General features: G+C 40.1%; 1 protein-coding gene across 3 annotated transcripts; it reads left to right on the plus strand.

Annotated features, from left to right (window-relative positions):
- eps15l1b (epidermal growth factor receptor pathway substrate 15-like 1b) lies at positions 1-24664 on the plus strand. Of its 3 annotated transcripts, none has more exons than XR_015094858.1 (23): positions 1-125; positions 426-467; positions 566-655; positions 1768-1815; positions 1921-2016; positions 3654-3713; positions 3843-3968; positions 5074-5133; positions 5208-5450; positions 7487-7644; positions 9538-9715; positions 12199-12281; positions 13401-13473; positions 13573-13734; positions 13807-14004; positions 14735-14893; positions 14980-15088; positions 15156-15226; positions 15297-15357; positions 17532-17617; positions 18291-18354; positions 21185-21329; positions 23253-23375. XR_015094858.1 is itself a non-coding variant. In XM_086076318.1 (23 exons), exons 1-23 carry the CDS (start codon positions 99-101, stop codon positions 23397-23399), a joined length of 2376 nt encoding a protein of 791 aa, XP_085932444.1. In that variant the 5' UTR covers positions 1-98; the 3' UTR covers positions 23400-24664. The 3 variants fall into 3 exon arrangements, 2 of the variants coding, with proteins under 2 accessions (XP_085932444.1, XP_085932456.1); XM_086076318.1 differs by having other exon boundaries at positions 21295-21329; positions 23253-24664; XM_086076330.1 differs by lacking the exon at positions 21185-21329 and having other exon boundaries at positions 23253-23404.

Raw genomic sequence — 24664 nt, forward strand, 5'->3', positions numbered from 1 at the left:
GTATGCGTGTGTGTACGACGACTTTATCTCAGTGCGGGCCGTTCGTGCCCGCGCACTGAAGGGGTGGATGGACGCGCGCTCCTGAGACACAAGGAAATATGGCGGCGCTCATGACTCTCAACCAGGTAACAACTTAACTAGCGTCGAAAAAGTCATTGTTTTTCGCCTTTGTAGACCGCCACATTGACACCACAACTAACTCTATATAGAGCACTGTAGTCTGACATGTATACGTCGCTTTCCTCGTCTAAGGCGAGTTGTTGGTTAGTTTAGTCGTTGTGTATAGCCGCTCTACTTCCTTTCGTCAAAACGTCAACGTTCACACGCTGACAGACAAGAAACGTCAAAGCGCGACGAAACGCCATAACCGCCCAATTTTTTAAGCTTAACTCCCTTTTTATCAACTCTGTTGTGCTTCCCCACAGTTATCTCGTGGCACCCCAGCCTACGAGAGCTACTACAGACAGGTACTAAAATGCCACAATTTCCTTTTAAAATAAGAAACTCGTGCCATTAAAGTTATTGTGTGCTATAAACTAATCATATTGATTTCTTCTTTTTGTAGCTGGATCCAGTAAACAGTGGCAAGATATCAGCTGGGGATGCTGCTCAGTTCCTGAAAAAGTCGGGGCTGACAGACATAACACTCAGAAAGGTTTGACTTCCATAATGTACTGCAGTGTTTCCCAATGAGGCACCTTTTTTACATTAAAAAATTGTCATAGCACCCCACCAAACTTCTCAACAAGTAAAACTACTGAAATGATGATCCCTGTCTCATTTCAAATTTCAGAAATAAATTTGATGAAATCAACATGTTCTTGTGTAATAAATATTTAATATACAATATTTTTTAGTAGGGATGTTCAATGGCACTTTTTTTTTTTAAACAGTACGGTATATCGCCATATAATTGCCACAATATCGTTGTTGTCATGTCACAATATTTAAAAGCAACACATCTTAAAAAGGCATTCTGTATTCCATATGTGCAGTTCTAGCAACCTCTGTGGTTTAGTTTATTAGTGCAGTTTAATTTTAATTAGGAATATTTTGGTCACTGCCCGAGTTATCACTCCCATAAGTCAATCATACAAGCAAATATTTTTAAACATCTCCGTAAAAACTTTACTTTTCATCTTCTTCAGCCAAACACAGGATTGTGAACTTCATAAACCATGATACTTTGTGCCTTTTATTTTTTTACAATGTCATGCATTTATGCAGTTTTGTGAGCTTTTTTTTTTACATGTCGTCAACCTCTCCACAATATTGTGATATTTATTGTATCGTGAGGTTCATATTGTGATAATTATCGTATCGTGGCGTTTGGATATCGTTACATCGAGAGTAGTCACTGATACCGATTTCAAGTACCAAAATCACTAGTAGTTTTGATACATAAAAAAAAAATTCCCCTAAAAACAATGACTGATAATTTAGAACTATATATCGCAATATAGCATTTTTGCTTAAAATTGCATGATATTAATGGCAATTTTCTATTCTTTTCATTTAAAATTTCTAGTTGCTGTGGCCACAAAAGGGGCCGATACTGGTATCTGCCTTCGTCACAAGTAATGATGCCGATAAATAAGGCTGGCACTGGTATCAGTACTCGCCCATCCCCAATTTTTAGTTTTATAAAATTTTATTGATCAAACACATATAATGGGGTTTCATGGCACAATGGTTGAGAATCACTGCTATCAATACACACACATGTACAGTAGTTAAGCTTCAATGTTGTTTTTTTCCCCCCCAAAGATATGGGATTTGGCCGACTCGGAGCGAAAAGGCTATTTGGACAAGCGGGTAACACACAGACTTTCTTTTGTACAAGTTGTGATGTCATTGTGTATGCTGATGTGTGCGCCAGTCACTGGGTTGTTCTCGCTCTTCTCTCATATTCTCCTTCAGGGTTTCTTCATTGCCTTGAGACTGGTTGCCTCGGCGCAGGCAGGGCATGACGTTAGCATTAGCAACCTCAGCCAAACGGTGGCACCTCCTAAATTTGTGAGTAGCAAAAAGAATGATGTCCACACCTGAAAATAAATCACAAGCTGGATAATATTGATACATGCATAATACAAAAATACTCAAATTTTCATTTTGGGTGCATTGACAGATCTAAATTGACCATAGGTGTGAGTGTGAATGCTTGTTTATCAATACAGTAAGGATCGTCTTTATTGACTCCAGGACACACACAAACCTGATGAGGACTTGTGCTATAGAAAATGGATCAATGAGATCCACTATCAGAAATTCCATTTACAAAGCTAACAATAATGCTCACTTTTTGGAGATGTTAATAAGTAATCAACATTGCAGGCTGTAAGTGTTGTAGTTTTCAGTAGTGTTGTACTGCTGTTATGTTGTGGGTAAAATTGACCCGTAATTTATTTTGGGATAAAACACATGCCTGCAATAAATGTCAAGTATATTGCTAGTAATAGTGTTGCAAAGGATTTTTAAAATTTATTTATTTACGTTTTATGATTTAATATACTGCAGGTCACAGTGGCCCATGGACGTTTATGGTGTACGAAACAAAACAAAAAAAGGACTTTTAATCATTTTAGTCTGGCATTGATTTACTAACATGAAAGCCTCCATAACATTTCTAAACATTAAATCCACAGTTTTAAGGTCTACATACACAGTAAACAACAATTTGTTTGTGAATAATTTGATAGATTAGTTGGAATTGAAGTTTTAGAATTGAACAACTAGCATGAAATTGCATTGAAAACCATCATATGTTAACTATAGGGTGCTCATTTGACCTGCATTTTAAGGGTTGGAAACATTGGTGTGTTAATCAGATCCTCCGAATACACTAGCCAAATTACTTTAATGGGTCAAAATTGACCCATGCAGTCAAAAATTAAGTTGCTTTTCTTTGCTTCTGACATTTTCTGCTTGACTTAGAAACATACTAATATAAAACAAAAAGCATTTGTACATTCAATAATTTGTTTGTAATGAAAATGAAACATAACGTAACAATATAATAATTGCTCATGTTTTAGCATTTTCAGTTTTGTTGCTCGTATTTTAGCACATTCACATTCGATAAGTGTTGTGAATGTACCATAATTTGATTTCATTAACCCACCTTGTTCTGTATCAGGATACATTAACCCATTGTTAAGTAATAAAAATAAAATAGCAGTAGTGGTTTTAAGTGTAACTGACCATAAATACAGCGCGTGTATAATATGTGTAAATAATGAGATATACACAGTGGTTATGTTTTTGTTGTTGTTGTTTTTTCATTTGTGTTGCTTTTGCATCATTCTAACACTTTCTAGAGCAAATTAATCCAATAATTATTATTGCTGTTCCTGACAAATGAGCATAATATTGGGGCTAAACCAGAAGATAACCTGTGTACGGTGATAAAACTTTACCAAAAGATGACCAGAAATTCTCTCTCAGTATGTTGGGGTGCAGTTGTACGCCATTGTGAACTACAACCACACTAGTAATCATATTAAATGAATACCTGTCTAAAAACTGATCATTATTCCATGACCTTTAATAAGAGCCTTGATTTGGGAGTGGTCTACCTAAATTTGTGACTAGTAGTTGCACTTCACTTAATATCACTCTCCATATAAATGCACTGAACTTCATATTTCCTCCAGCGGGACACCAGCAGCCCATTATTAAGCACTTCAGCGCCTGACTTGCATTGGGCAATAAGGGTGAGTTTAAAAATAAATAAAAATATATATATATATATATAAAATTTCAAGTTACCTTTGCCCAATATGTGACACTATCATGCTGTATTTTGTCCCCTGTCCTTTTTACTCGTCTGTTTTGATTTCCAGCCAGATGAAAAAGGTAAATTTGAGGGCATTTTTGAGAGTCTGAACCCTGTGAAGGGCCTCCTCTCCGGCGATAAAGTCAAGCCCGTCTTGATCAACTCCAAGCTACCTCTGGATGTGTTGGGGAAGGTGACGTTATCTTCTTAAAATGACGACTCCTATCTTAGATCACTTGATAATGTTTGTGAATTGATGCCAGGATACTTCCGGTTGGCAAAAAAAGTATATATTAACGTTAGCCTGAAATAAACTGAATTTCGCCATCAAATATTGTCTAAAAGGTTAAAAAACAACGACTTATTATCGATTTGCTCAAAAAAGAAAATCTAATTATTATTATTTTTTAAGAGGGTGAAATGTTGGAAACTGTTAGACAGAGAAGATTGCAAGACTGCCCGGCAGCATAATAGGCACTTCTAAAGGGACAGATGAGGAGCCAAACCTCCATCAGTGTGTTTCGCACAGGCACTGTATGTGTAAAATGATGCATAAACAAAGAAAATTAACAAACATCGCTATATTATTAGGCAACAGACCATACTGCCTTCCAAGTCTGCCAAGCATAGCACTGAGCTTCAGCTTTTTTTTTGTTTGTAGGGACACACTTAAAAATAATCCACATTACATCACATCTCCCAAAAAGTTTCATGTTTCCCGTGGTCTAATCAAGAAAACACAGTTTCAAACTTACTTTCATATTGCATTTCCATAAGGCCGCAGTTGTCGTGCCAAAGTGCAATTTTTGTCTTTGACTGATATAAAGAGCCAACTTGGTTTCCTCAATTTAAACATGTAAGATCTGGAATTTTTTTATCAGGGAAATGCACACCCCTAGTAAGCGCACATCTGAGCCATTAATCAGAGACCGAAAAGTCCAATGAAAACTTTCTGATCATGCCAACGGTCTGACTTTCCATCGTAACAATTATGGAATCAATTCATCTGTTGAGATGTAAAGTACAGCCTCTGTTGCAGCTCTGAGAAACAATTGTGACACTGACACTCTGACTTCATACTTACAAACTATGGCGGTACAGAAAAAGGCTGAAATCCTCATCCAAGTAGTTTACTCTGTTTCACTATCGCCCTGACTCGGCCAAATGACATGTAAAGGTTTGTTTACTTGTGATGATGTGAAACAATGTCTCTTGCCACCCGGAAGTTCCTGTAACGTCAAGAGGAAAAGGTCTAAAGCAACAAGTTAAGTTAACCGAGTGCTTTTATCGTCGTGCAGATTTGGGACCTGGGTGACGCAGACAAAGATGGCTACTTGGACAAAGAGGAATTCATTGTGGTAACTTGCACACTTGTCAATGCACATAAAATGCATCTTTCCTCTTGTCAACACAGCTTATCTCAACATTTTAGGTCATGCACCTTGTGTATCGAGCCATGGAGAAGGAGCCGGTGCCGGTCACCCTGCCCGCGTCCCTCATCCCGCCTTCCAAAAGGAAAAAGGTGGCAGGCACGATACCCGGTGCTGTGGCCGTACTGCCTTCCAGGTCTGCCTCGTTTGCTCTCAAGGACAGCACGAGAAGCGTCTCTCCCCACACCAGTGCCTCTCCCTTTGCCAGCCCAGCGGCAAAGCAAACCCCAAAAGCCAGCAATCGGGTATGTCGTCCACCTGCCATATGTACGTGCTTGCACCCAGGCTATATACATTCTTTATATACATATACATTACCTGGCATAACACCTCATGTAAGCACATGGCTTATATAAGCCAGGTTTACATGGAGCCATGTATTCCGATTAGAATGAATCAGAACGACCAAACGGAGTATAAATGCTCCATATAAACTCCTCAATCGGAATGAAAAACCTGAATCCGAATGGAATTTCATTCGGAATCACAGGGGTGGCGGTATATTCCTTTCGTCATTCAGAACGAGTGTCATGTAAACACTTCAATTGAAATGGCGAGGCTGCGTGCGGCATGCGCATGCTCTGTCTTGAAGTAAATGCGTCACTAAAATGGCGGCGTCACCACAAGCGCTCGTCTGCAAGGGGAGAACTTGTTTTTCAGTACTTGAAACTTGTTTTTATCAAGATGTTGCTTCAATAAAAGTGTTAAAACAATCACAACTACTGTGCTAAATGACAAAATGAACTCCATCTTGATAAATCACATGATCAATGTCGTCCTGCGGCTGCCGCGGGTCTGATCCAATTGAAGGAGGGAAGCATATAAACGGCAAATCGGAATGGCTCTTGTTACATGTAAACGGGTGATTACAGATCTTCATTCGGAATGATTTCAATTGGAATTACTAAAAAGTCTCGTTAACAGACACAATGTGCGGAAACGACAACGTTACGACACATTTACGTCAAAACAGAGCATGCGCGCATACCGGACGCAGCCTCGCCATTCCGATTAAACTGTTTACATGACGCTCGTTCGGATTGGCAAAAGGAATAACCCACCCTTGTTAATCCGATTGGAATTCCATTCGTATTCACCTATTTCATTCCGATTAAGGTGATTATGTATAGAACATTTTTGTTTCACGAAAGACCAGCTGGTAGTGTGGATTTATGTACGACACAGGTGGCCCAGACCCGCGATATTGTTTTATGTGGCCCACAAAAGCAAATTATTGACTTTTTCTTGCTAAAATAACAAAATTGAAATTTGTGTTCAAAAACATTGAGAAATTGTAACGATTTTTTGTTACCAATCCCTCTTTTGAAATAAATGTAATATTTGAAGTTTGAACAGTTTTTATTGGCCTCTGATTTCAAAACTAGTTATATCAACGCCTTTTTAAAATACAACAAAAATAATAGAAGGCTTACATTTTTAATTTGATGTGCTACATAGTTTAGCAAATCAATCAATAAGTAATATTAATTGATAAATAGACATTTGCTTGTTTAATTGAAGGTATTTATGTTGCCAATTTGCCATTAAGTAAATGAAACATATTTATTAATTGCAAACAAAGTTCCTATTCACACTGGTTAAATATTTTGCAAATATAGTAACTCAAGTCACTGGTAATCTTTACTGAATACAAAACTACATTACACCAATTAAAATAACTATTAATCAGCATGCATGGATGTGTGTATGGTCTTGTTTTTAGTTTCCATTGCTGTCGTTGTGTTGTTTACTGGGTGAAATTTAACCGTAAGTGTATGTGGATGTCATTGTGATCTTGAGGGCATAGACGGCTTAGGTAGCGAAATTGACCTTTCACACATCAGAATTGTATTCAGTTGCTAACCAAGTGGCTGAACTCGTTTTGCCACTTGTGCCATTCCTCACTCTTTTCCTTGTTATTGCTTAAGAGGGCTCTTTCACTTGTGACACTTTGACAAACAGGTTTTACCATTGGCAGGAAGTGAGGCCTGCATATCACCTTTTCCCACCTGTTCCCTCTACTTTGTCACTTTGATTTTGTTACATGACTTTGTCAGTGTTATTTTTAATGGGACAAATCAGTAAAAGTCACATATCCTACATTTTTAAAACCAAAGTTGTGCTACTGAGCTGCCAAGTCACTCCAGACACCCACGTTTTTGTGTACAATTAATTAAAGAGTACATTTTTGGATACTATGACTTTTAAGCCCTTTTAGGTGTATTTTAATAACATTCATGAAAATGATAATAGTAGTAAACTTTTGTCTGGTGAATTCCAGCCAGAGCAGCAGTGGGTGGTGCCGTTGACCGACAGGGAGCGATACAAGGACATCTTCAAGAAAACTGACATAGATAACGACGGACTGGTGGACGGAACGGAGGTCATCGAGATCTTCATGCACTCTAGCCTCTCCCAGACCATGTTGGCACAAATCTGGTGAGGGCGTGTCTCTCTTTCGGTTTGCTGATGTGTCCTAAAGAGGGGGGAAAAAGCTTGACTTATTATGAAGAGCACACACCTGTCGTCATACTGTACGGTGACCCGGCGGTCCTGTAGGTGGTGGTAATTCACCTTTCAAAGTAGGTTGTACCTGTCATACACAGCCACCTTGTACCTAGGCGTCATCTGTTGGCTCAAAACAAGATTACTTTCACAACAAAATAAAGCCCTCAATTTTTCTACATTTTGCTACCGCCTTATTCCAAAATTAATAAAACATTTTAAAATTTTACACAAAGTACCCCATAACGGCCAAATAAAAACCGAATTTGAGAAATGTTTCCAAATCTATAAAAATGGAGCATGGAACTGTCAAGAACCTCTATGGACGTGGATGGAAGAGTCTTCAACGGTTGGTGCGAATGGTGGAAAAAAACACCATGTTAAACATCCAAAGACCTGGAACAGTCTGCGCATGGTTTTAAGAAGTACCATACGCCACACAGTGAACCAAAAATAGGGTTTCATGGGCGAAGACCATTCCTGAGACAGACATAAAAATGAATGGCTAACTTTTGCCAAGGGGTACCTGGACCAACCACAATTGTTTTGGGAGTGTTCTGTGGACGGATGAAACAAAAATAAGAGCTTTTTGGCAATGCGCGCCATCAGTTTGTTTACAAACGGCTCAATGAAACTTCCAAGGAAAAGAACACCCGCCCTACAATTAAGCATGGTGGAGGATCCATCATTCTGTGGGGCTGCTTTGCTACATCTGGTACTGGAGGCTTTGACCGTATCACAGGGATCGTGAAATCAGAGATTTATCAAAACATTCTAGGTGGACATGTCCTACCAAGTGTTAGACAACTTGGTTTGAGTTGAAGGTCATGGATCCTCCAGCAAGACAAAGACCCAAAGCACACAGGAATGGTTCAAAAGGAAAACAAATACTGTTTTAAAATGACCCCTGATCTCGATCCGATTTAAAATCTTTGATATGAGCTTAAATTGTGTCATTGGGAAAAGAATCCTGCAAACTTTCAAGAGCTTGAACAATTTGCAAAGGAAGAGTGAAAATACCAACGGAGAACTGCAAGAAGCTTAGCGATGGCTTCAAGAAGCGTTTGGAAGCTATCATCACTGCCAAAGGGTGTGCAACCAAATATCAAAGAGGGGTGGGTGCCATTATTGCTGCACATGCTGTGTTTTCTATTTCTTCTTTGGAATTACATTATACAAGTTGAAAAACAATTTCCTTTGTTGAATTACATTGGACATCCAATTAAAAGGTCCCAATGATATAAATTTGGTACATTTCCATTTATTCCCAAATACATTGTAGAGATCATTGTGGAAAAAAATGAAGTGGTGCCAATAACAGTAAGCAGGACTGTATAGGGACTAAATAACACAAAGACACATACTTATACAAATAGACAGCCACGCAGCCAACCAAGCAAAGCAACTGTATCTCTTTTAACCATAGGTTGGTGGCACTGAACCCTATTTGGCAATCGGCTCTTCGGAACACCGTATACTATAAAACCCAAATGCTAACTTTTTTGCAAATGTATTGAACATTAAGAACAAGCATGATGTCATACAAGACAACAGTATGCATTCAAACCCTTTACACAGTTTGTTGGTGCAGCACCTTTTGACAGATTTAATAGCCTCAACAATAGGTCAGATGTTTCCAATATATTGATAAATAACTGCTTTTTTAAATACAGGTATTGATAAATAAGTGCTAATATTCGTATAAATGGGCAACATGTCTGGCAATTCAGCAGTTCAACTATTGAAGCTCATTTGTGAAGGGATATGATTACCTTTTCAGTGCACTTTGGTTTCCCTTCGGTGACTTATGATGCATCTCATGTGCAGGGGCCTCGCCGATACCAAACAGACGGGCAAACTGACCGAGGAGCAGTTCTCCCTGGCCATGCATTTGATCCAGCAGAAGATCACCAAAGGCATCGACCCGCCAACCAATCTCACACCAGACATGATTCCCCCCTCTGAGAGGTCGACAAGTACGGTGGAGTCTTCGGTGCCGCCCCCTGTAAGTCTTGATTTGAATGACCCTTGATCGCTGGGTTGAATGAAGTACTGCACTGGTTTTACCGCTGCTTTGTTTTTAAAAGGTAATTTGTGCTTTCTGGCTCTGCCTGGCTAAATTGTCCTGCTGTTCTTTTGCATGTTTTTGTTTTGCACTACTTCCCCTCCTGTTTGACAGAGCTTTGCTGAGTTTTTTTCTGCTGGGAGACCTGACTATGAATGTGCTGCACTCGCTCATGCTCCCACAGTGAGCATTCTGCCAACAGGGGATGCTAGTGCTCCATCTATATATTCTACACATGAGACCGCATTCTTGTTTCATCTTTTCCACCTCCTTTTTGTATTTGTTGTATGTGTACATTTGCAGCTTGTTTTGCCCTTTTTTGTGTTTATTAAACTTATTCATACTTTATATAGAACAAAAAAAAGTAGTGCCTATAATGAACCATATGTATGATTAGATTATTAATTTAACAAACAACTTTTATGGAATTGAATAGTATGTGATTTAACTTCTTGCACGTGACACAACTTAAAGGGCCTGAATTACATAAGCTTTGCACGTGCAAAAACTGGGCACAAACTTGATTGCGCACACAAACAGGTCAAAGCTGAAGCTGATCTACTGACCACGTCCAGTTAGTAGATGAGTAACCAGGATTGCATCTGTCAAACGCACTAAAATGCCGCACAGTTAATTTTTATGTGTTGTGGGTGGAGTATATTCAAATGGCTTAATTTAACACAGCAATTTGATTTATCAAACATGTGAGAAAATACACTTGCAGTTTTTGTGTCGTTAACTAGTGGGTCTGAAAGGTAGGTGCAAACCAGCACCCAAAGCAGTGCCACCTTAGCACAGGCAAAATGTGAGAAAGGGCAGAAAGAACACATCATGTAAACATTTTCAATATGCCAACAAAAATTATCCCTGCCTATCATCAATTAATCCAGGGGTGGGCAAACTCGGTCCTTGAGGGCCAGATTACTGCCGGTTTTCGATGGTTACCTTCATCACTGGAGGAGTATCCTGCATATGGTGTCCAGACGGATGCTTACGGGGTGCGTTTTGAAATCTTTCCACTCAAGCCCAGTTTCAAAAGTGATCGGTTTCAAGCTCTGAAACTACACCATCATGTGGACAAACGGCCTAAACGTTAATAAACTTGTGAGGATACATTAAAACTGGCTTTGGTGTGGACGGGGTCTAAGCCTGATAATGATCCTGTTCATTGGAATCAGTTGTGTTTGGTGAGGCTATTAAGCAATGTAATTTTGGAGCTCCTAGACTGAGGCCCCGTCCACACGAAAGCCAGTTTTAATGTAAGTTTCTTACCATTTAAGTCGTTCGTTCACATGACGGCGCGGTTTGGGAGCTTGAAACAGATCACTTTTGAAACCGGGCTCCTGAGTGGAAAGATTTCAATACGCGCACCGTACGCGTCCGTCTGTACACCTTATGCAGGATACTCCTCTAGCGATGACGTAATGGCCGCAGCTCAATGACGATGCATTGTCGCAGATTGATGATATGCTCCAACTCAGTTAACTCCCTGTGGCTGCGCTACAGCGCCATTCCAGACTTGGCATATACATTACAGCCATTACACATCCTCAGTGTCTTCTTTTGGATACACGCAAGTCTTGAAATTCTTCTGTGTGTATGAGATTTGTTTGAGGAACGGGGCCTGAGAAATCGTGACAAATTTTCTGGCCTCTACCAGAACAGCTCTAATAATAAATAAATAAATAAACTAATAATAATAAATATAATTGTGATTCTAGCACGGCCTGGTGAATGTTTTAAATAGTAAATGTGTAATGGACAAGAGTATCATCAACAATGGTAACAAAAAAATTATACACACGCATTCCACCCTGATGCCCACCCGTTACCGCCCTCCCTCTGTTCCAGGCAAAGTCAGTATATCAGATTTCGCTTCCATGTGTTATCCTGGGTGACTTTACCAAAGCAGAATGGCCACATATCCGTACATCCAGTTGCTACCAATCGTGATGAGAAAAATCAAAAAAAAAAATGCGGTTGCCGGCTTTCCCTATAATGATCAAAGCGATAAATTTATTTTCTGTAACTTCTTAATTTGTTTGCCTCCCTCCTGCAACCATTAAACATTACAGTCCCTTTGCTTCTAACTGTGATTTTCTTTTACTTTAAAAGTTCCAACGCTACTTTTAAAATCAAGAGAGGCATAAAATGAAAAAATGGTCGATCGCCATCAAACTTCCTCGAGCGGCATTTGCCATGACATCATAATTCAAAATTGTGCATTTCTTTGTGTCGTCTCGTCAGAGTGCTTTTCATATATTGTGCGGCTGTTCAAAATGCATTTCCTTCCTGTCTTTTGTTTTGCTGCACAAAACAGCGGGGAGCTCCTTCACTGATCCCAATCCCTTATTCATCACCCGTTTTTCTAACATTTCTTTCTCTCACTTTGTTTTTTTTTCTGACTTTCCATCCCACCACAGGACTTCACCGCCTTAGCGCCCGCAGAGGTGACGGGTATCAAAGAGCTGGATGACCTCAGTCAGGAAATAAGTCAGCTGCAGAGGTGAGCCCCTCGAAGCGGCAGAGGAGAGATTTGTTTCTCTTCCTTTTGGGAAAAAAAATGGTGGTATGAGCTCCATGAAACAACAACCTTTTGTTTATGTTTTATTATATCAATATTTGTGAGCCGTGCTGCTGCTGCTTCTATCAGCTGTTTCATAAGAGGGGCGCTGCCAAGTAAAGCAGTGTCCAGCAGCAGTCTTCATTAGAAAGTCAAATCACCCAACTGTTTTTTATTTATTTACATACTTTCAATCACATTGAGTTTGCTGCTTAGTGGACACAACTTGTACAGTACAAGAGATGTTGTTTTAGAAAGTTTCATAAAGTTTATGAAGCTCAATTTTGTTTGAAGTCTATTTAAGTGTTTTTATTATCATTATTTTACACGGGCTGTAACGGTACATGGGCAGCACGGTGGACGTCTGCCTCGCGTTTTGGGGTTCCAAGCTTGGTGCCAGCTTTCCTGTGTGATGTTTGCAATTGCGTGTTCTTCCCGTGCTTTGGGGGGTTCTCCGGATACTGTGGCATCCAGTCACATTCCAAAAATATGCATTTTAGTTTCACTCAAGTTAAGTCTTTTCGTTTTATGCTAGTGTTATACTAATAGTCAGAGCTTCTCTGTAGTTAACTTCAGATTAGATGTATGCTATTGCTCAGGCTGTTACATTTCCTGTCTTAATATGTATCATGTGGGAACTTGGTACACTTCTGTACTGTATCCAATGTTTCAGACAAATGCATGCGCATACCTCTACTGGTATACATTAGTTTACATATTAGATTATAGCAATTCCTCAATTTATGGTGGTTGTGACATTTTGTTTTGACGTTTCGAGATTATAAATGGTCCCCAATTAACTAACAAAGAATATGTCGTCACTCGGCACAAGAAGTTTTTCATTTGATCGTTTATGGTGTAGAAGTGTTTTTCATGTAAATATTACAATTATGACTTTAATACCACGTTAACAGTAGATAACTGCCTGCTTCAACGCTGTTGTTGTAAACCAAGGACATGTACATGTATGGTACAATACCATTTCCACCCCTATTATAAATTATCCTATCAAGTAATTAATAATATTCACTGATTGAAATCTCTCGTGGGGTTCCCTTACAGAGAGAAATTAATCCTGGAACATGAGCTCAAAGAAAAGGAGGAAACCATCAGAAGGCAAAATTACGCTGTTCAAGTAAGACAAAGCCCAAAAATACGCTTGGGAGATTAAAATCAGGATATACACATTCATTAATTTGCCCAAATTTACTGTAAAATGTTGTTCTGCATTTAGAACATGGACCATGACCTGAACAGGGAGAACAGCAACTTGCAGGACATGGAGTCCCAGAAGCATGACGCCCACAAGCGTCTGGGTGAGATGGACCAGCAGCGCTCTAAGCTGGAGGGGATGCTCAACAACATCAAGCAGAAGTGTCAGGAAGAGTCGCAGACGGTTAGCATTGTTTGTTTGTTTTTCTTCATAGGAATAGTTGTGAAATATCAAATCCTTTCCGTCCCTTCGTAGATCTCCACCCTGCAAAGCCAAATCCGTTCCCAGGAGAATGACCTTCATAGCCAGGAGAAAGAGGTCAGCCGCACCAAGGGGGACCTGGACCGCCTGCAGGACGAGGAGTCACAGCTGGAGCAGAGCCTGCTAATGGGTCGCGCCCAGCTCGACAGTATTGTCAAGTCTCTCAAGAACACCCAGGAAGAGATAAGCCAGGTGAGAGTGGACCTAGACAACACATTCACATAAAAGTGGAAATCCTCACTTGGTTGGTCAACCTCAGCTGGCTCAAGAATATCAAACTCAATAGGATTCGCTCTTTGACATGATTAAAAAGTTCCATCTGAACTTCTGTCGGTTCTTTCATCTTCAATGCTCGCTATATTAACATTAACCACCACAAGATTTTATGTTCCCACTTAGACTATTTAATGGATCCCTGGATGGCCAAGTGCACAGGCACCTGAAGCCTTTCTACCGCACAGGTGCAGAGGAAGGCCTAATGTCTCCAAAATGATTCCTGTTCTTAGTCTGTCAGGTCACAGCAATATAACAGACTCGCTCAAGTCACTTACCTAATTAAAAGATGTAAATCTAGATTGGCAGGCAATTATGAGTGCTGAAAATGTTCATCCTTCATAACATTAGCCTTTTGTGGAATATAATCAAAATTGACTACTGTCCAATGTGTTCCTGTTTACATGAAAGAAAAGCACTTTGATTTTGGATTTGTTAAAGTTTCCAGAAGCCCCCTGCTTTTTTGCACTGACTAAATAATGATTTATGAAAGTTTGAATAAAAATGGGTAAAAGATGGCTAAAGAAGAAAGAACGGGGTTGACTAAGGCCAAATCGTTCCTCATCCTGGAGCGAGGCGGCTGCAATAATAACCTGTATGTTTGTCTATGTGGATGAAAGTGTTTTCTGTTTTCCTGTGGTGCTTTCAGGCTCGCGGCAAGCTGTCACTGATTCAGGAGAACCAGAAGGAGTTCACCAAGACAATCGAGCAGTACGACAGCGCTCTGCGAGACCTCGCCGGGGGAAACATGACAGACACAAACCACCTATTCTCAGAGAAGGAAAACGGCGGTGTCAGGAGTGTGACGGTGCGCAACCTACTTATAATATGTCGTACTGTTATCAAATATATTGTAGGTCTGACTGTTATCCCCCCACCCGCCACCTTTTTCAGGATGAATCATTCAAGTCAAGGATAGCCATGTTCAACATCAACGCTGCAAAGGGCCCTCCAGCAGACCCCTTCCAGACGGAGGACCCCTTCAAATCCGACCCCTTCAATGGTCCTTTTGAAGAAAGAGAGTAAAATGCAACTGAATTTTCATACTCACGAGCTTTCTGTCTTTGTAGATCCTTTCAGGGAAAGCGACCCGTTTGCATCCTCTGACCCATTTGCAGAAAAACCCAAGCCGCCAGTAAAGGTGACATTTGAAAATTAAGGTTAAGGTGGCCTTGAGCACTATCACTGAACTTTTGCTTTGTTCCTCTCAGCCTGGCTCCGTCCGCGCTCGTCTCGGGTTCTCATCCACCAGCCCAAAACAAAATCGTTCAGGTACCAGTGTCACTCACTGCATGCCATCACACAGGACCAATGTAGTGATGTAGAACTGCCTTTTTCATAATTATATCCAGTTCTGAACCCTCTCAACAACAGGCTTGTGCTAATAAACCCCAAGGATATTGAATGACAGCACACTTTACTCTAGAGGCGCAACGATTAATCGACAACTCATAGCAAACTAAGTGATAAGTATTTTTGTAATATCAGATTTCTGTATTCCTGCATGAACGTAGACTTACTATGTTTGCGTTGAACATAAAACATTTGCAAACATCTGCTTCTATTTTGGAGAACATGTTACGTACCAAATCATTAACTGAATCTTAATTTTCTGCAGTCTATTTGAAGTGATGTCCTGTGTTTTAATAATGGAGGTGTAAACGTTATTATTATTATTATTTTTTTTAAACCTGTCCTTGAAATTTGCCTTTTTTGAGGTAGTGGTTTTGTCTCAGGCAAAGTAACCACTGCTCACCCCGTTCCCCTCTACAGCAGGGCAATTTTGACTGTTGTTGCCATAATTACTATGGCTGAAGCTATCAGGTAACTATGAGTTGAGCTTTCATAGCTTATACGTGAGTGCATTAGAAATCAGTTCAGAATTTAAATCGAATCAGGTCCGGCTTGTTTCTTTCCACGGTGTGTAAAGTGGCAGCTCTGCCCTACTTCAGTTCATTTTTACCATACTGTCCCACTGAAAGCATGCTTAAAAGTGGCGATTTATGGGTCACATCTATTACATTAACCCATTTTACACTACGTCTTTTTTGTTGCCAACACTGAAGTAGAATACTGGGGATGAACTTTACACCTTTGCGGTAGTTTCTGTTTGCGATGGTACCCACATAATCCATTAGGGTTACAAATGTCATGCAATGACCTAATTGTGTGAAAATATGTGGTCAAATAGTACAAAAAGGTACGCTCAGTTCTGCCATACTTATATTTTTCTACTGTTTTTAGTGCAATTACTTATTGTAATTTTAACTTGCTAGCAAATTTTTGATAGACTATGGTGCGTTCTCACTTGCATACAAATTTGAGTTACGTTGCCAACCTAGGAATGGAGTTTTGTCATAAACCTAGGACCCGCCGTATTAGAGGTGGGAGGGATTTCTACGTTGTCATACCAGGGTGGGAAGTTTAACACCTGCTTTTCACTTCTTCCAACCTGTTGTCTGACTACCAATATCCAACATTTTCTTGTTTCAATGTCAGCTTTGTGAGTGAGGGCTCTGTAAAAGAGGCTTCTGGAAATGCATGATAATGCAGGCTGAACCATGCTTTTTGGTGAAAGCTTTTGCTTTTTTTTCCTCCCATACATATATGCAATGTAATGCCTCTTATTCACGTAAAGGAACATTGTGCAACATTCATTGGGTGACATGTTAGAATTGCGTTTTTTCTCTCCATGGTTTCAGATGTTCCTGTGGTTTGAGGCTATTTTTAGATGAGGGCCTACTCATTTAACTCTGGGCAAACTAAAAATAACCCCTCTCATCCACCTACCCTGGAAAAACAGGAGTTCGACAGGAGCTGAACACAACAGAAAGTCTGTGACTGTAACAGGACACACTGTCACTCCTTGAAGCGTTCCCCCCACCTATCATAACGCTTGCTGCACTTGACTTTCTTTATGCAGCGCGGAAGTTGCTTTAAGTCAGCTGACCGGTGCGTTGCCCGTCATCAAACGAACACAGAAGCAACTGTGGACCTGCGTCGGCTAACTGTGCCAGAAAGAAAACACACTATTTACCTCCACATGAATGGGCCCTCTTGTGGTTGTGCACGCACAACAAACATATTCACTTACAATGTTTAGTTTTTTCACTGTAACTATCTGCACGTTTTTTCCCCCTCTCTTTTTCATTAAGCGGCATACCACAAAGCTTCAAAACAAGCCGGGCACAGTTCTGGTTTAACAGTGCTCCAACTGACGCCTTTAATTAGCTAATCAGATGCATACGTCAGGTTAAACAGAACCCCCCTCTGCTCTTTAGGATTTGGGCAAATGTCATGGAACGTTTAGCAGCCGTCGGGCCCTAAAAATAGCACACGGGTCCTCAGCGGAATAAAGTGTAATTTTAAAGCAAGTGGTCTGTGAGTGAATTTCATTTTAACTTTTGAAAATTTTCCACAAGTGTTTCACTATGCTTCTTTTGCAGAGTCTGTCCGTATGCCGAACCACCTCTTTGGAGGCAACGCTTTGCGGAGCAACGCTGGATTTCCAGATTTTAGCCCGTTGTCCAAGGTGAGCTTCAAACACATTCATGGATTTACGCTTCATGGTTTGAGTGACACAAATCTGTTTTGACAGCTGTGAGATGCATCATGGTACTGTGAATACAAAAGACTGGAATATGAAATGAAATTTAAATTAATTAAAATTAAAACAGGTCAAGACTGAAATGATAATATTCTTAATTTAATCCCGCTCTCTCTTTTCAATTTGTCATCAGTTTTCCTCAAGTAAAAAAATAAAATAATAATAATTCTGTTGAACCACTTTTCAGTGGTTCATTTTCATTAAATGATCTTTTATCACTTTTGACGGATTAAAGATATTTCTGTGTTTTTGTATTTTTTATTTTTATTTTTTTAACGGGTACATGCGTGTGTATTTGTGTAACTGTATGTGACAATAGTATAAATGTGAAAAGACGGGAGACATCTATTGTAGCCCGGTGACTAATTGAGCCATGGCGTCTGTTTGAGGACATACGTAATCTTTACAGTAATTTGTTTCTATTTAAACTTTCGGAATGCTATGTTCTAGCAGGGCTCTCATCATGCTGGTTTACTTCTCTTCAGCCTCAACCACATGTATGAACATTGTTAGTTCGATGCCAGAGGCAGTTGAGTGACGGTTGTTGATTTAAAAAAAATATATATTTTTTTTAATCGCTATTCTTATGTGTTAACAGAAGTCTGACAATCCTGTTCTGCCGTCAAAGAAAAATGGGCCTAACCGGCCTGCCCCGCCCTACGGTAAGCATGATTCGTGTGCGTCTGAGCAGGACTTACTTGCAGACTTACGCAAGCACTGGTTCGTTCCAAATACACTCTTTTTGTTAGCACGTTACACAGCAAGCCCGAGGGCTACATTGTGACGGTTCTCTTAGTACAGCATGCTAAATGTGCCAACAAAAAGTGCCACTTCCCTAATTACGGTACAAGAAAAGTAGTTTCTTCTTTTGACGTTGACAAAACGGGAAACCTGCAGCTTTGAGATATCAATGAGACTTAACAGAGACTTAATATGACAAACTGATTTGTCTCTGGACTGCCTGCCCGTGGATTGTGTGAAGTTAATCAAGTCAATAGTTTATCGTCCTAAGCGTTCCTGAGCGTGCCCTTCTAAATTTTGCTAGGTTGTGACATCACAATCCATCTGATTTACATAACCTGCATACTCACATTCATTTTCTGCATCCATGGCTTGCCAGGTGAGCTGGGTGATGATTCGACAGTTTTAAGCAATGGCTGGACTACATGAAAAGATGATGTCATAGCCAAAACCTAGGTAGAGCTGCCTTTTAAGGTTAACAGCATTATCAACGTTGGCCTCTGATAAGATTCATGTACTTAAATGGTCGGCAAAGGGGGGGTGGTGATGTGTCCGCTGCATGTGCCACATGCACTGATCTGCTGCACTAAACGACTATTGTAATCTGACAGCTTTGTCGAATCTCCTAATTGCTGTGCTGGTTAATTAAAAATGTTCTCAACACTGGACAGAGAGCAGAGGCTCATCTGCATATAAGGCATGATCGCCTCATCAAAAATAGGCTGAGTTCATCGAGGCTAAAAAATAGGAGGAAAGTGGCCTTTAATCTTTATTCCTTATGGTATTTTGATGAACGCAAATGTTAAGATACCTGGGAGTCGGGACCCAGTGGGGTAGTGCAAGGTATACGTGGGCCAATACCACCCATTTTTTCTTAAGAATAGTGAAGCCATGACCCTTCCTCCTCTACCTCTAATAAGATGGTACCCCCTGCCTTTGCTGATTAGATTGGCTAACTCTGGACATAAGGACTGATGAGCCAATCAGAAGCCGATTAGGGCGGGTCATGCAGAGGAAAATATCCTAATAATGTCCAGAGCAGTGACTGTGGGCTGAAATTTTGGCTCATGGGAAATGCTCTGCCCTCTTGGTCGCGGTGTGGGTTCGATCCCCGAGGTGGACGCCGCCGGTTGCACACTAACATACATGATCTAGTTTTGTTTTATAGTAGCTAGGGCTGGTAGTTGAGTTTAAAGTAAGTTAAACAAGAATGGGGACAAATAGTTTTTAAGATTTGGCCTAAAACAACATTGAGTTCTAATTTATTTGTTTATTTATTATTATTATTAGTAGTAGTATTATTATATAACATTGAGTTCTAACAAGACAATTTTTCATCATTATTGTTAACTGCTCACTAAATATTGCATTATAACTTAATGTGTTTGTCTCATGATGAATACATTTTACTTTCATTCAGACTGGTTGTGTTACCAGTCATAACTGCAAACTGCAACTGTGTCAAGTCATGATCATTTTATTGTTGTGAGCAAGTCAAGATGATGGCTCTTTCTTACGTTTGTAAAACCAGTTGTTTTTCCGGACCACTTAAAAATAAAAAAAATAAAAAAGTGTACTCTCTTCTGCTGGGACCTGTTTCAAATTGTCAAAAAGTATTTTTAAACACTTCAATAAGTCTGAGACTCACTCTAGTTGACACACACTTAGTGTATGTAAATGTGTGTTATCATGTAAAACCCTCAGGCCGTGCCCATTGCCTACCCTTCCACTGTGACCTGACACTTGTGCTTTTAAGCAGAAGCGGTGGCGTGAGAAAGTTGCTGTTCCCCTTTGCTGGACCACGCCGAGTGGCAGAGGTGTGTGTGGCCTCATGCGTTTTGGGGAAGCGAGAGCCCCAAAGCCGTGGGTGACATAAAATATAGTAGGGCACTAATAATAGCGTCCAACCTCCGATGTTAAAAACAAGTTTTCACCATTTGAAATAATGTGAATTGAAATTATATAGTTCCAAACTCGTACTTCTTTAACTGTTCAGGAATTTATTTAGTAAAATTTTACCTGCCTTTTTAAAACAATAGATATTTCTGGAATTTTGAGCAAAAAAAAAAAAAAGCAAAACAGGCTTGTGGAGTTAACCCTTTGGATGCTTGCTTTATGATAGTACCTTTTGACTTTTGGGGCATATTTTCCCCAAAAATCTTCGCTTGAACTCCAAATTGTACCACCCAGGTTCCACTATAACAACACTGCTAATCTTCATCTAGCAAATGATTAAGATCATGTTATTTCCTCTTCATTTGTTGAATGGTGCTGACTGGGGGACAAAAAAGACCTCCACCAAAGCCAAAAAATTGGATTTGCACCTCTCTTTTTTTTTTTTTTTTTCCTGATTCTCTAAAAAATGTCATGTTTTTGTTGACTAAAAAAGGCAGACATTAAGTGTGAGGGATTGGACACAGAAATATCCATTTATTCTTTTTCACTGTAAGTGTTAATGGATGGGGATGCTTTAGAGTTTGTACATTAGCTTTTTTGTTTGTTAGACACCTATTTTTTGGATGCAGATTCTCAGAATGTTGCAATTCAGCCACTAGACTCACTTTCCATTTGAACCCTCTCTGAAGATTGTTTTGTGTGTGTGTGTGTGTGTGTGTGTGTGTGTGTGTGTGTGTGTGTGTGTGTGTGTGTGTGTGTGTGTGTGTGTGTGTGTGTGTGTGTGTGTGTGTGTGTGTGTGTGTGTGTGTGTGTGTGTGTGTGTGTGTGTGTGTGTGTGTGTGTGTGTGCTGTCAGCTGGCCGCACTTTTCTTCCTGTCAGAATTGTGTAACTCAGTATTGCACATCTGGATTTAAAGTGCCGCCCCAGAGCGGAGAGTCAAGTATCCTCTCTTTTGCTCCGGCAGGCTCGGGTAGCGCTCCCGAAGGTGGTCCTGCCTCTGTAAGTTTGTGCTTTTTTTTGTTTTGTTTTTTTTGCATGAGCCCAAGAACCGACTTTGCCATTTTTGAAACGACAACCAGCCGGCATCGTTAACCATCTCCGGCCCTGTGCATGACTTTGCCGCCTCTCATTTATTGGCTGTGTTTGTTATTGAGGTGAATCGACGCCTGCATGACACCTTGGCTCCCGTCTGGTCTATGATTCCACCAAGCTTGTATAGTTGCATTGTTTTTATAACATTTCGGGAGTTTACTTCTCTCACAGAAGAAGCGTCAATCAAGACTCTTTGCTTTTAACTGTGCTACATCTTTGTTTGGGTGATGCTGTTTCAAATAAGTACGCGCTGCCACAAGGCTATCGCTAGCCAGAAGTTGAGCTACACTGTATTTGTTTACACTGTAGCGTGTTGCTAAATTGGGAGGCAGATAGATCTTATCCCATACTTAATATTCTAAAGGTCTATGCATATGCCATCCCCTAAAAATGTCAATAATTCCCTAGTAATACTGTATAGAAACCCTAAGTATACCAGAAAGCAAAGAACCCAAAATACTATCATTTCAAACTCAACTTGCATTACCCTTAAAAATAAATGGCTTACAGACAATTTGATTGAGAAAATAATGCAAGTACGGGGATGCTGGTGTTCATGTTCAAGGCAGACTTTGTATATATGGTTTCCCAAGCAAAATACATTTGTGAACAGGTGGCATTGTTGCTGAGCAAACTTGAGGTGCTAAGCAAAGGCCCACGTCAGCTGATGAGCTGCTAATGTCCACTGTTGGCAATTATGATTCAGACCTTTCTCTGCATTACCTTGAAGTGTACGTCCCACAACAACAATATGACGAGTCATCCCCTCGCTGTTTGCTGTCAAACCGGACAACTATAGCTACTCTTCAATTAACATGGAGTTTGGACTGCATCTTAAGCCTTACAGAAAGAGTACACAAATACACACATGCGGTGTGTATTTCAGTGAAATTATATTCTACAGCAAAAATGTTAGTAGGTGAGTTTGTGGGTTTGCTGTTGACATACCATTACGACACAAATGGTAGTTTTGGACAGATGTATAAATGACTGCCAAATTTAAAAACTTGGAATTATTGTGAAATTATCTGATATTGAAAAATGCTAACGTTAGCCACTTAGCATCGTGGGAACATACACTATATCACAACAAGAAAAACATTGTAAATGGTTTAAGAGGTGTTCCCTAGGCTTCATGGACTAGTTTTTCGTACGTTGGCGAGTGGATTTTTTGCAGTTGATGTACAAAACCAGGGTTTGCTGTCCTGATTCATGGGTGAACTGAAACGTGGTGGAAATGTGGCTTACGTGAGCTGAATCAATCAATTTTTTTCCCAAAATCATGTTCTGAAGTGACTTAAATGTCGAATTAATGGGTTTAAATACACTCTCTTATTTCGAGTGGCATTTTGATGCAAGGCGGCCCCGTCTTTGTCTTCTAGTTTGTTTTTCTAATCTCATGAACAACATTTCTCCCCCTTGGTGTCAGCATGAAGAGTTGTCAAAGGCCTTCTGTTTTGCTTTTTTAAATTTCTTGCCAGGATGTGAAGATGACCAGGTAAGGTCGATGAGACGGTCTGCTTACAAGCTTTTGCATGTGCCGTGATCATGAACACGACCCGTTTAAAACAAATGTTCTCGAGTTCGCATGTACATGGGGCAACATCTGGTGTGCTTTTGTCAGCTGTATTTCTTTGCTTTTTTTTTTTTTTTTTGCTGTATCATCAATCCTAATGTCCTCTAATTCTGCTAAATCATCGCGGCCGCGTTTTGGTTGTCCTTTTTCTGCCAAATTTGCATCTAGTGTTCAGTCCTGTCCTCTGGTCAGCATCACCTTTTTAGCCTGTGCTTCGCTTCCGCGGCTAACCTCTTGTTGTTTGGCTCCTGCAGTTTGGAAGTGAAAGCCAGCAGCTGGAGTGGGCCAAGCGGGAGAGCGAGCGCGAGGAGCACGACCGGCTGCGGAGACTGCGGCTCCAGGAGCAGCGGGACCTGGAGCTGGCCATCGCGCTCAGTCGGGCCGACGCTCCTGGCTCCTAGAGGGCCCACCGACTAACCCCCTAATAAAAAAACCCTCCCTGCAGACGTTTGCACTGACACCGACCACACTCCCAAAAGCCCCTCCTTGTGCACGATCCCTGTGACGCCTCCGCCATGCACTGGCCTCAAATGACTCCACATTTAGCATGTAATCTATGTTCATTGCTCCCAAACGACAAGGCAACTATAATCATGGCCAGGATGGATCTCTTGATGTCAAGTGTGGCTTCATCTGGACACAACGTAGCGATTTAGGGAAAACACGAAGCAGATGGAGACTCGACGCTGCCTTATTCCGAAGCCTGCACGGAAACTAACTTTTTTTTTTCCCTTATGTTTTACTGTATTTATAAGGAATGATATGAATGGGTGTGAAATGCACTAAATCAACAATTTGTAATTCTCTTTTAATGACCCAGAATGGTTACTTGTTTGCATCCGATATTCCACTTTCCACTTGAACTGTATTGCTGCATTACACCTATTGCCATTCTTAATGAGATCCAGCACAAGAGCAATATCCAAAATGTTGTACGGCGATATAGCCTGAAAGTTACACTCACCACTCCAAACACAATTCAAAACACATTATTATCTTTGTAGGGTCACAATTTTATGACCGCGCTTTTGTATTGGACCTCATTAGATTGTGCAGTTATACCTAATGAAGTGACCAATTTGTGTTCGAGCTTGGATAATCATATTGACATTTGTTTTTTTTTGTTTTTTATTCCCTTGCACTACAAAGTAGTTGTGCCTTTTGTATCTGTTAGATAATGCCTTAAATCCAAAGTGAGTGCAAGTGTTTTCCAATTCGCTAGCATTTTAAGTCTTAAAACTATACCAATATTTGATTTATCAACAATATTAGGATGCCAGCACTAATCCTGTCTTCATTTTTTTTTTTATGTATACTGTGGATGAAACAAGTTCCATTGCCGACATACAATGTGTAAAAACACAGACTGGTACTGTTACATTGATCCTCATCACTTTAACCTCAAGGGCTGCACACTAATGCTGTTACAAGGTCACCTCTTCTGTTTATATTGATTTGAAATCTTTGTTTTGTTTCCTTTGTCCGACAATGTTGAAACTCTTAATATTAATCAATGATTTGGCACATAAGCGTGTTCATTCCTGGACTTATCAACATATCATATACAGTATGTGATAACTATCTACTGGAATTTTAAACTGATTTATTTAATGCTGGAAGAAGGTCATGTTTATCTTGTCAATAATAAATCTGCTATTTAACATTG

The sequence above is a fragment of the Leptonotus elevatus genome, chromosome 1 (assembly GCF_054856555.1).
Source record: "Leptonotus elevatus isolate MCC_2025b chromosome 1, RoL_Lele_1.0, whole genome shotgun sequence".
Taxonomy (NCBI): domain Eukaryota; kingdom Metazoa; phylum Chordata; class Actinopteri; order Syngnathiformes; family Syngnathidae; genus Leptonotus; species Leptonotus elevatus.